Source organism: Oratosquilla oratoria, chromosome 20 (assembly GCF_046742065.1).
Source record: "Oratosquilla oratoria isolate Oo_2021 chromosome 20, ASM4674206v1, whole genome shotgun sequence".
NCBI lineage: Eukaryota > Metazoa > Arthropoda > Malacostraca > Stomatopoda > Squillidae > Oratosquilla > Oratosquilla oratoria.
The window spans coordinates 42,911,486-42,924,305 of record NC_134796.1 but is presented as its reverse complement, the minus strand read 5'-3'; the positions used below and the strand labels follow the sequence as shown (position 1 = coordinate 42,924,305).

Here is a 12,820-nt window from a genome sequence, read left to right as displayed (position 1 = left end):
TTATACATCTCAGAATGGATAGAGAAGGGACACCAAAACATATCATTCCATGAGGTGCCATTCAAGGTCTTTCTAACTGCAGGAATTAAATGAATTAAAGAGGATGCAATATTAAACATGCCTCTATTTTGTTCTATTGTGTTTGAATTCAGAATAATTGTTGCTTCTACTTGAAATTCTGATTAAGGTTGTTCTTTTTATTAGGCAATTTCTTTTGATAATGGTCAGAGTAGTTACCACATGAGGATACCCGTCTAGGGTATTGGCTGCATGTTGTTTACCGAGTTGTATTTTACAGGAAGGGGAGCTATGCTCATGGTGACCCGTTTTTGTATCTCGCAAGATCAAGGGTGCTCTTAAATTCTTGTATGGTGTTTGCACACACTATTTTTTCATCAAGTTTGTTCCAGATATCTATCTGTGTGGGAAGCTATTCTTTTTCAGGTCTCTTCTGTAGCTGTCCTTTGTACAGTAAAATTTGCGTAGTAGCATGCAGCTGATGCTTTAAGGACTATATGGGGTGCCCTGAGAGACCAAAGCCACATCATTTTGTCTATGTTAGAGGAAATCTCTAATCATAGAGGAATGATGCAACTTTATTGTGCTGCAAATGTGCTGCAAATGTCCCTCTGTTATGCTGCCCCCCCCTTTAATACTGTCCTGTATCACTTCTTTGAATGTATATTTCCATTTTTGCCTCTCCCCTGTGATAAGGGGAAGAAAGAATATTGCCACTGAGTCTTCCCACTTGGGTTATAAAGCCTGCTAAATTGGGATGGAGTGATGGGCGTAGGCATCCTGCTCACTGTAATCCTAAGGGGTACATTCCTACAAGAAGTTGCAAAAGAGGGTCTGAGAGGAATTTTCCAAACAGAACCCCAAGGTTTGGCTCTTTTAATGTGCATGGATGTGGTACAGATAAGAGTAAAAGGGAAGAAATAGGCATTATGTTTGTGAGAAGGGAGATGGATGTGTTGGCATTAAGTGAAATGAAGTTGAAAAGGAGTGGTGATTTTGAGTTCGGGAGTGTAGCAGGGAGAGTGTCGGAAGTGAGGAGAGGACAAGGGAGGGAAGGGGTGGCTCTACTAGCAAGTGAGGAGATAGGTAAGTGTGTGGTGGATTGAAAAGAGGTTTCTTTGAGGTTAATGGAGATGAAGGTGAAACTGGGAAGGGAGAGGTAGGTGTTTGTAAGTGCATATGGGCCAAATAGGGAGAAGAGTGTAGAGGAAAAGGAGAGTTTTTGGGTAGCCTTAAGTGAGTGCTTAGAGAATTTTATGATTGAGAATTTTTGTCAAAATTGTCTAGAATTTGGGTGGTGTCCTTATATTTTAGTGCCATGGGTGACTGCCAACTTTGCCATAGAGTAGTGCTTGAAACTGTATTATGTACCAGAATCCTATCCTGTAGAATTCCACAAAACTCTTTACTCCCGCCTATGCAATTCAACTCATGTGGAAAAGATACCTACATACATACATATACCAAGGCTTTTTACCCCTTTCAAGGGAGGTAGCCCAAAAAGAAAAAGGCATAAAATCATTCCCATCCATTCCATCCCTAAATACACTTCACTCCCCTCCACCCTCCCTCCCATCTTAGCACCTCCTGGATGACGGGTCATCCCTGCACCTTGTCCACTGCCCTGGGTCAGAGGCAGTGTTGCAAGTCACAGCACATCCACAGCAAGGCTGCTTTATTAAATCAGCAACCCCTCCTCTCCGTCCCCCCATGCATAAAAGGAGAAGACATCGAGAAATCTCTTTGGGCTGCGTCAAATTTTGCTCACACATACTACCTCACCCCCCATCCCCCCACCCATTCCACCGCATGCATCACAACATCATCCATATACAACCATTCTCCATTCACCCCTGTCTTCTGTCCTCTCCCATCCTTCCTCAACAGACATTCCCCTCTTCCCCAAAGCCCCCTTCACCCCATCCATCCACCTCATCCTAGGACGTCCCCTCATGTTCACTCCCTCCACATCTTTTCCATACCTCTTTTACTAGTCTTTCTTCACTCATTCTTTCCATGTGTCCAAACCATCCTAATAATCTTTCATCAACCCTATCTACCAACTCCCTTTCCACCCCTGTTCTCCTCCTCACCTCCTCATTTCTCACTGTAGGAGGTGAGGAGGAGAACAGAGTGGAAAGGGAGTTGGGAGATGGGTTGATGAAAGATACATGGACTCAGAAATTTACCTTACAAAGAAAGGCTTAGGCACCTTAATTTACACTCTGGAAAAATGCAGAGTACAAGGTGATCTAATAGAGGTGTTTAAGTGGATCAAAGGTTTTAACAAGGGTGACACAAACAGTCATCATATTAAGACAACAGGGCAGGACTTGCAGTAATGGATTTAAACTAGACAAATTTAGATTTAAGAGGGAAATAGGCAAGAATTGGTTTACTAATAGGGTGGTCAATGAATGGAATAGACTTAGTAACCATGTAGTGAGCACTGAAACTATATTGTTTCAAGAAATGGTTAGACAAGTTTATGGATTGGGATGACAAGTGGTAATGGACATGGAACTGCCTAGTGTAGGCCTTATGGTCTCTTGCAGTCTCCTTCATTCTAATGTTCTTATGTGTACCAGCACATCTAGGTCTCTTAATCCAACACTGGCTAACTGCCACTTGTGTGGACTCTTGGGCCCAGGAAATAATCCCTCTTCAGGAATTGGTGGTGTTTTATGTCTTGGGCTAATTCCTGAAGTGGGTTTATGTCTGGGTTCAAACATCTGCACAAGTGGCAGCTGGCGAGTGTTGGGTTAAGAGAACCACATACATCTTGCATCTTATGCTGATGACATCTCGCTCTTATATGCACACATCCCAGGCACCTTCAGATCTGCTCACCTCTAGTTATTCTACACAAACTAGAGTAGTGGCCAATCGCAAACCCATTGAAGTTAGCACTACCTAAGTCCACAGTCACACTCCTCACAAAGTAACATCAGTAGACATTGTTGGAAAAAAGGTTGTGGTACATCCCAGGGTAACCAAAACCACACCCAGGGATTGGTGCCACCTTTGTAAAAGTAGGCAGCAAGGGCTTTTTATGGTGATTTGGCCCCCAGCTGTTGGCGCTGGGAGGTAGTCCCACAAGGTAGTTGATTCCACACCAGCCTGCACAAATTCAACACCTGCAGACCATCCATACCATGAAACCAAAGTCCTCAAAGTTAAAGATCACCTTGACATGGGAGGCACACAAACATTTGCCACAGCCTCCACAAAAACAGCCCATCCACTGCACTACATGGCAGAACATCCACACATGCCAAGAAACATCAAAACACCCAAACACCTATATCACAAACAAATACTCTCTTCTCTTCCTTCACAACCACCAGACCCCAGCCTTGGAAGCATATCTATAATCATATGGCTCACTGTTCTGTCAACAAAATGAAAGACAATACGTTGCTGCATGCCAAACCTCCTTATCTCCATCCATCAGAATTTTCTTTTCATCTGGTCAGACTGCAGTGTGGCCACCATCTAGCCCTTCTAAGATACGAGAAGAGCTTGGATGACTGCATCATAGACAACTGTCCATGATGCAACACTTCACCCCATACCATACAGCACATTATGGAAGACTGCATTGTACACATTCATGCATGCCAACAACAGAATATCCACTCCATAAAAGATTTATGAGAAAACCCTGTTCCAGCTATGGTGTTCCTCAGGGAAACGTGATTGCTCAGCAAAACAATCTAGGGAACAACAACAATAACAGTAAACACTAAATTGAACCACATTTTGCACTTGGCAATATTAGCATATCTATAGGATGTGAGGAAATAGTTTTCCATGTACATACATACATATATACATATACCAAGGCTTTTTCCCCCTTACAAGGGAGGTAGCCAAAAAGGAAAAGGCATAAGATCATTCCCAACCATTCCATCCCTGAATACACTCCACACCCCTCCACCCTCCCTCTTTCCTCTTATCTTAGCACCTCCTGGATGACGGGTCATCCCTGCACCTTGTCCACTGCCCTGGGTCAGAAGCAGTGTCACAAGACACAGCACATCCACAGCAAGGCCGCTTCATTAAATCGGTGACCCCCCCTCTCCGTCCCCCCATGTATAAAAGGAGAAGACAGGGAGAAATCCCTTCGGGCAGCATCAAATTTTGCTCACACATACTACCTCACCCCCCATCCCCCTGTCCATTCCACCTCATGCATCACAACATCATCCATATACAACCATTCTCCATTTTCCATATAGATGCATAAATTCTTGGAATAGCATAGGAGGTGATATAGGCCAAGTTTAAACAATACATGAATTCAAATCTAATTATGATAATTAGAAATCAAGATATAGATTAAGTTGAATTGTACATGAATTTAAGAGTAAGAGATGGGAACCAACAAATGTTGCTCCTTTCCTATATACTACAATTAGGTAAATATATAAACAATCAAGCCATTGATATATATAGGTAGGTAGGTAGATGTCTATCCTCTTTCTCAGAGTAGATGACCATCATTGCTCTTCTTTTCATGTGTAACTGTAATGATGAACTTACAATACTATTTATACATTTATGTGTCCCATTTTTCATGTATACAGAAATTGCCATTCCTATTTTTGTCCTAACAGATATTTAGAATGAACCCAGGAAGAAGGTTTCTGGATAACTTCTTCCTTCCCGTGTCAAATGAAGGCTACATTACCAAGGACAAACCAGTTCATAATCTGGATGGAAATGAAGAAAAGCATTCCACAGAAAAAGGGGTTCCTGTGAATGCAGAAGTGGATGACTCAGAATCATCACAGGATTCCATAGATTTCATTGAACAGATGGAGATTGATGTTTATAAACAGATTGAGATTGATATTTATAATTCTACTTACCCAGAAGAATTTCGAGATCAAATTGAACAAATCATAGAAAGTGCTGTGACGGATTTCCAGGTTGTGGACACCTTTAGGTATTTTTATCCTAAAAATGAAGAGGTATTCACTTGCTGGAACACCAAGACAAATGCACGATCCACCAATTACGGTACAAGAATTGATTATGTGCTATGTAACCCAGACATTATCCCACACTTGGAAGATTCCATGGTTCTTCCTGATGTTCAAGAGAGTGACCATTGTCCAGTGGCAGCCACTTTTAAAGGTACTTTAGTAGGAGCCTCTAAATGTCCTTTAGCATGTACAAAATATTTTCCTGAATTTCAAGGCCAGCAGCAGAAGTTGTTAAAGTATTTCATGGTTCAACCAAAGAAAGATAATTCAAATAAATCTAAGATACTTGTTAATAATCATGAAGAAAAATCTGTGAGCAGCCCAAGCAAGCCCAAACAAATTAAATTGAGCAGCTTTTTCTCCAAAGATGGCTCCACTGTCGTAGGAGATAGGAGTCAGTGTAAATATAAAGAGGCTTTATCAGGTGAATTGGATCCTATAGAGAAGAGCTTAGATGAATGCCTTTCAAAGAAGTTTGATGAAGATAAGAAAAACAAAACAAAGGGTAGTAATGGTTGGGACTTTCTTCTGAGAGGACCTAAACCACCTCCACTTTGCTCAGGTCACAAAGAACCTGCTGTACAAAGAACAGTGAAGAAGAAGGGTCAGAACTTCAACAGAAAATTCTATGCTTGTGCAAGAGGTGCTGGTAAAGAAAGAGATCCAGAGGCTCAATGTAATTTCTTTCAGTGGGTATGAAAGGGTTAAGTTTATGTTGTATCTAATCATGCCTTTATTCAGTCAGTAAATCAGTTGTTGCTGTGAGTTTTGCTGACTGGAATGGAAACCTACAGTCCCACAGCAACGGACTATAATCCTGGGGCCCTTCCGTAGATCTCTCTGAGAAGAAATTGTGAACTGTGTCAACATACTGTCACAGGTTGTCAATTCTCTCTTTTTTTCTGCATGAGGGGACAGAGAGAGAGGTTGCTGATTAAATGAACCGGCCTTGCTGTGGATGTGCTGTGTCTTGCTGCATCGTTTCTGACCCAGGGTAGTGGGCGAGATGCAGGGATGACCCGTCAGCCAAGAAAAGAGGGAGGGGTGGTGAATGGGAGTGGCTTGTGTGGGGATGTAATGGATGGGAGTGGAATTGTGCCTTTAGATTTTAGCTACCTCCCTTGTAAGGGGGAAAAAGCCCTTGGTATTTGTATTTAGGGGGGTAGATTGCATTGACAGAAGAGATCTCTTGATTAAAGATAGGAGGGCTATAATGGTTCAGGGCTATAATGGTTCATAAGAAATTAAGGAGTCTCCAAAAACACAGCCCACCCACTATGCTATGTGGCAGAACACCCACACAAGCCAAAAAAAGAATAAAAACAACATCCAAATACCTATATCACACACAAATACCCTCTTCTCTTTCTCCACAATGACCAGACACCATATCACACACTACTCCATCAACAAACTGAAAGACAATACATTGGTGCATGCCAGATCCCCTGATATCCATCCCTCTGAATCCTCTCTCCCCCGAGAGGACAGAGTTCACCTGGCCAGGATGTGGTGCAGCCACCATCAACCCCTTTCTAAGTTACTAGAAGAGGCTGGATGACAGCATCGCAAATGACTGTCCAAGATGTAACATTTCACCCCATACTAGACAACAACTGTGGATGTGTTGTGTCTTGTGACACTGCCTTTGACCAAGGGCAGTGTACAAGGTGCAGGGATGACCCATCATCCAGGAGGTGCTAAGATACGAGGGAGGGTGGAGGGGAGTGGAGTGTATTTAGGGATGGAATGGGTGGGAATGGTTTTATGCCTTTTTCTTTTTGGCTACCTCCCTTGTAAGGGGGAAAAAGCCTTGGTATGTGTATGTATGTACCATACAACACATTACAGAAGACTGCATTGTACACTATCACACATGCCAACAATACAATACACTCTATAAGGGACTATTGGGATAACCCCATTCCAACCCTGGTGTTCCTCAGGGAGATGGGACTGTTTGGCTCTACAGTCTAGGGCAGTGTTTCCCCAAACTTTTCCAGTATGTGATCCCTTTCAGTAGTACCAAACCTACCATGATCCCCACCTTTATAAGGCTTCTGAAAACATACTTATTTTATTGCAGATACATTATCTTAAAATCTAAAAGATTAATCACAGCAGAGAGAACATTAACAAAAAAATGTTAATGCTATACTTAGGTAAATATAACCAGAACAGTATATGATTACTTGATGATGATGATATGGTTTGACATCACAAACTCCCCCTATTGGGAGGCTAGGATGATGCCTCTTACAGAGGACTTTGTAGCATGGAATTGAATAAACCATGTCCGCGGTTCAACTTCACCAGTGGCAGGGTTCAAACTGCTGTCCCCTTGACCTCCACTGCAAGTAATGACGCCCTTACCCTTTTGGCCAGTAATGATTTCTTAGAATAACTTAATAATTGATGCAACACAGGCTCATCTTACAAACCACACAATGTTAGTAGCATTTCCATCACTTAAAAAAAAAAAATCACCATATTTGTCAGTCCCCTGGTGGAACTCAGACTGCATCACTGCTCATAGAGCAAAGGAGATGGTGTTTCTTTAATTTGCAAAGATTTGCAATCTTGTAGAACTCATACATACATACATATACCAAAGGCTTTTTCCCACTTACAAGGGAGGTAGCCAGAAAACAAAGGCATAAAAACCATTCCCATCCATTCCATCCCCAATAAACTCCACTCCCCTCCACCCTCTACCCTCCTTCTTATCTTAACACCTCCTGGATGACGGGTCATCCCTGTATCTTGTCCACTGCCCTGGGTCAGAAGCAGTGTCACAAGATACAGCACATCCACAGCAAGGCTGCTTCATACTTAAAAAAGCAAGAACACAAGCCCGCTGAATAATGTGCCAATCACACTGACACTTGTAGCAAACCTTTATATCAACAACTACCTTCCAAATCCTAATCTGAAAAATATGGAAAAGGTTCCAAGAAATCATCAAAACACATCTATCAATCTATACCAAGGGCTTTTTACCCCTTATAAGGAAGGTATCTAGTCAAGAATGCTTACTTATCAAGTAAGCATTGCTATTTGCAGTGGAGTTCAAAGTGATGGCAGTTCAATTCCTGCTACTAGCATGTTGGACCAAGGGCATAGTTCATTAAATTCCACAAAAAAAGTCCTCTGTACGGGGCACCATCTTAGCCTGATAAGGAGAAGTTCATGACATTAAACTAAATCAACCAGCCAAGGCACACACCCACTAATACTCCCTTACAAATCTCTATAACAATGGTGAATCACACTCTAACATCAGGTCACACAAACCTGAGACTCAGATTAATATACCTAAAGACTGCCTTAGAATCAGTCACCACCAGACATTATACAACACTCTTTCCAAGAATACAACTAACCATTCACAGAAATAGAATACTACAATTCTCTCCAACAATAAGACAACTACTTCAGATCCAGATGATATACTATCTATATACCAAGTGCCTCTTCCCACTTTCCCTTTCCTGCCACATAGCAGAACATCCACACATGCCAAGAAACATCAAAACAATACCAAATACCTATTTCATACACAATTACTCTCTTCTCTTCCTCCACAACCATTAGATACCTGCCTCCAGAGCTGATGGCCTGGGGTGGTTGCTGCCGTTTGGCCCCCAACTCTTGGGGTTGGGGGGTGGTCCCATGACGTAGACACTGCAGCTCCAGGACACAAACACACCGAAAATTCTTGGTGTAACATACGATACATCCATGTCTTTCAAACAACACATCACAAACATAAAAAACAAATGCACACCTAGTCTTAACGCACTTAACTCAATCACTGGAACAACATTTGGACAAAACAAAGAAACTAATATAACAATATACAAACAATGCATACGCTCAGTGATGAATTATGCGAGTCCTGCATGGGCTCCTAATCTCAGTGAGACACACCACAACACCCTTCAAATCATACAAAACAAAGCCCTAAAAACAATTACAGGCTGCACAAATACAACACCTACAGACCATTTACACCATGAAACAAAAGTCCTCAAAGTCAAGGACCACCTCGACATGAGAGGCACACAAACACTTGCCGCAGCCACCACAAACACATCACACCCGCTACACTACATAGCAGAACACCCACACACACCTAGAAACATTAAAACAACACCCAAAGACCTTTATCAAGCACAGATACTCTCTTCTCTTCCTCCATAACCACCAAATACCAGCCTCCGGAAACATATTCATAATCATATCACTCACCGCTCCATTAACACACTGAAAGACAACACACTGCTGCATGCCAGACCCCCTGATATCCACCCAGCACTTCTAAGCTACCAGAAGAGGCTGGAAGACAGCATTGTGAACAACTGCCCAGGATGTAACGCTTCACCCCATACCATACAACACATAATGGAAGACTGCATTATACACAATCATGCACGCAAACAACACAACATACACTCTATAAAGGATTTGTGGGAAAACCCAGTTTCGGCCGTGGCATTCCTTGGGGAGACGGGACTGCTCGGACAGACAGTCTAGGGAACAGCAACAACAACAACCTGCCTCCAAAAGCATATCCATAATCATATTGCTCATTGCTTCATCAGCAGACTAAAAGATAACACACTACTACATGCCAGACCTCCTGATATCCATCTCTCTGAATCCTCTCTCTTCTGAGAGGACAGAGTCCACCTGGCCAGGCTGTAGTGTGGCTACCAACCAGCCCTTCTAAATTACCAGAGGCAGATGGATGAGCGCATCACTGATGCCTGTCCAGGATGTAGCAAATCACCTTGTACTATTCAACACACTATGGAAGACTGTATTGTACACCAACAACATAACATATACTCTATCAGGGATTTATGGGTAAATCATGTTCCAGCCATGGCATTCCTCAGGGAGACCGGACTGTTTGGCCAGGCAGTCTAGGGAACATCATCATTCCCCCTAATAGAGAGGTAGCCAGCCAAGGCACAATCCCACTCCCATCCATCACACATTGTTTCCTGCTCATCTTAGCTCCTCTTGGATAAAGGGACATCCCTATCTATTGCCCACTGCTTAGGACAGTAGCAATGCATCAAGAAACAGATGATATACAGTATCACCTAATACAACTCCTACACCCAACTGTGATATTTTTTATGTTAAACCTTTTTAGTTATGGACAGAAGGCATCCCCCATCCACCATGAGAGAAGCTATTATCAACCCTTCCCCAAACTAAGAAAAGACAAAACCTTTTCCAAACAAGTACCAGATATTCACCCTTACAATTGCCTCAACAAAAATTTATCACATCCTGACTATCACGGCAACTGAAACACAATTCTCTTGTATCACTTCTCAAAACAGGCCTCTGAACTGCCCATTGCTCCACAGACATCCTAGTAGGAAAACAAATAATAATTCACAATGCATTTGCCAACATTTTCATGTCTATGGTGATTCATAAGAACCACCCTCAACAAAACTTCCACAGCCCAGCTCCCAACAATCAGCAATGTGAACACAAACAAATAACAAACATTACAGAATTGTGCACTGAGAGTGATAACAGGATGCACCAAACCAATCCAGTTGGACACCTGCACACACAAACCAAAATCCACCCCATAGAACACCACATGAAAATGACAGTAACACAATTCTATGCCAGAAGCCTAAACACCCAACTTCCATCTCACATCCCTCAAACACAACCATCATAACATAACATGACATGACATTATAAAAAATATCTTCAAAACAGACCACCAAACTCAATACTACACCAACACCCACTCAGACATATATCTGTCTATATACCACTGGCTTCTTCCCCCTTATAAGAGAGGTAGCCAGCCCACACAATCCATACAGAAAAAAAAATCCCACATCATGTAGGAACCACACTGCCACAATTGTGATCAGGACTTCACCCAGCATTGAAAAGATAGTAACACAGAATAGGTCTAGCCACAGAATCATGTTGTCCCAGATGCAACCACCACACAGAGAACACAGAGCACCTCATACTACAAAGTCCCACATTAACATTCTCATGACAATAGTACATCTTCCTGAGTAACATGTGGATCCACCTGGAGGCAGTTGCTGGATACCTGACAGTTAAATACACACAGGAACAATCTTATCCTTCCCACATATCCCACAAGTATTCTTCCAAGGAGGTCTGTCTATCTGTCTATATACCACTAGTCCTTTTCCCCCTTATAAGGAAGGTAGCCAGCCAAGGCATGCACCCACCCCCACCTGTCCCTCTTGTAAAAAGGAAAAGGCCCTTTGGTGTGTATGTATTTGTGTCCATTTTGTAGGACTACCATTGGTAGGTACTCACCATTGGCCTCAAGAGAATGATATTGAAACTATTCCAATTTTAATTAGGAATAATCTGTGAATATGGAAATTCAAAAGATATATACTGGTAGTATAAAGAATTAGGAGCTGTACTACTACTGCTGCTGAAGACTGAAAAGATGAAGTTATGAATTTGAACATATAAGATTTACAAATGTATGATTTTACCTGGATGTGTGTTATTTTTCTATGTAAAAGATTAATTTTATTTTCCAGTAAATGTTGGTTCATAGACATTGTTGTTTGATTACATTTTCCTTTCCACATTAACATAATCATCCTTTAATCCATCATGACCAATTATACATTTTGTAGTGAACTCTTATTTTATCTATTTGCGTGTCTTGTTGCATTGTTTCTTACCCAGGCAGTGGAATTACCCTTCATCCACAATGAGCTAAGATGATAAGGAAACAAGTGAGTGGGAGTGATCCCTTGTTTACACAAGAAACCCTATAAAGAACATTTAAGTGAATTTAATTTATTTAGCTTATCCACCACACAAACTGTGTTGTACCATGTTTAATTGCTAATTCAGCAATCTGAGTTTGAGCCTTGCCCAGGGCTGGATATTTCAGCATTGATGCACTGTGAACTGGCTTTCCAAATCTGGCGGGTAAGAAGTTGTATGTGTTTGTATGGTCACAGCATTACCCATAGATCGGACCATGTGAATAGCTCTGTGGAAGAGTGATCCAAACGCCATGGGCTGCCAGACCCTGATTTCATACGCAACCAGCTGACCTGGTCGTCCCGCACTGCGCCAGGTGGGAGCAGATTCATCTCCCTTGCCCAAGTTAACTCAGAGGGAGATGAATTCATCTCCCACCAGGCACTGCAGGAAGTCCAGGTCAGTAGGTTGAGCACAAAATCAGGGTCTGCAGCCCATGGTGCTTGGATCATTCTCCCACGGAGCTCTAAGCTCTCATAGGGGAGGGTAATAGCTGTCAATCACGACTCCAACACATGATCCTAGATCGTGGAGGTAAATCACACACAAGTATATACTCATGGATGCATAAATACTTGGAATAGCTTAAAAGGTGGTATAGCCCAAGGTAGAACAATAGACTATTTCAAATATAAATATGATAATTGGAAGTATACATGAATTTGAGGCTAGGTAGGATAAGTTGGAGAGTAGGGGACAGAACCTAACGAGCATTGTCCCGTTCCTGTATGCTACAGTTAGGTAAAGACACTGTCCATTGATAACCCTTTCGCTACTCGAAGGAGTAGCAACTAAAAGGGTTGGGAGGATTCAAACCGCGTTGGAGCAATTGCAAGGATGAAGATGTTGAAGGAATGTCATGAGGTGCTGAGTAGCTGCAGCAGAAGCCATCACCACTGCTCTATTATGCACTTGGACTGTTGGGGGCGGGTAGTAAACAGTCAGTGCTGGGAATTGGAGAGGACTGGGAGATTCAAACCCACAACTAAGAGGATGCA

At 42.2% G+C, this 12,820-nt stretch overlaps 1 protein-coding gene across 1 annotated transcript in view; it reads left to right on the top strand.

The window, feature by feature from the left end:
- Window positions 1-11,605, top strand: part of LOC143036503 (DNA-(apurinic or apyrimidinic site) endonuclease 2-like) — a 61,684-nt gene extending 50,079 nt beyond the window's left edge. Inside the window, exon 5 of the mRNA XM_076203927.1 lies at window positions 4,638-11,605. Within this exon, the coding sequence (XP_076060042.1) occupies window positions 4,638-5,708 (1,071 nt within the window). The 3' untranslated portion in view covers window positions 5,709-11,605. The remainder of the gene's footprint in view (window positions 1-4,637) is intronic.
- Window positions 11,606-12,820: the final 1,215 nt, after the last annotated feature.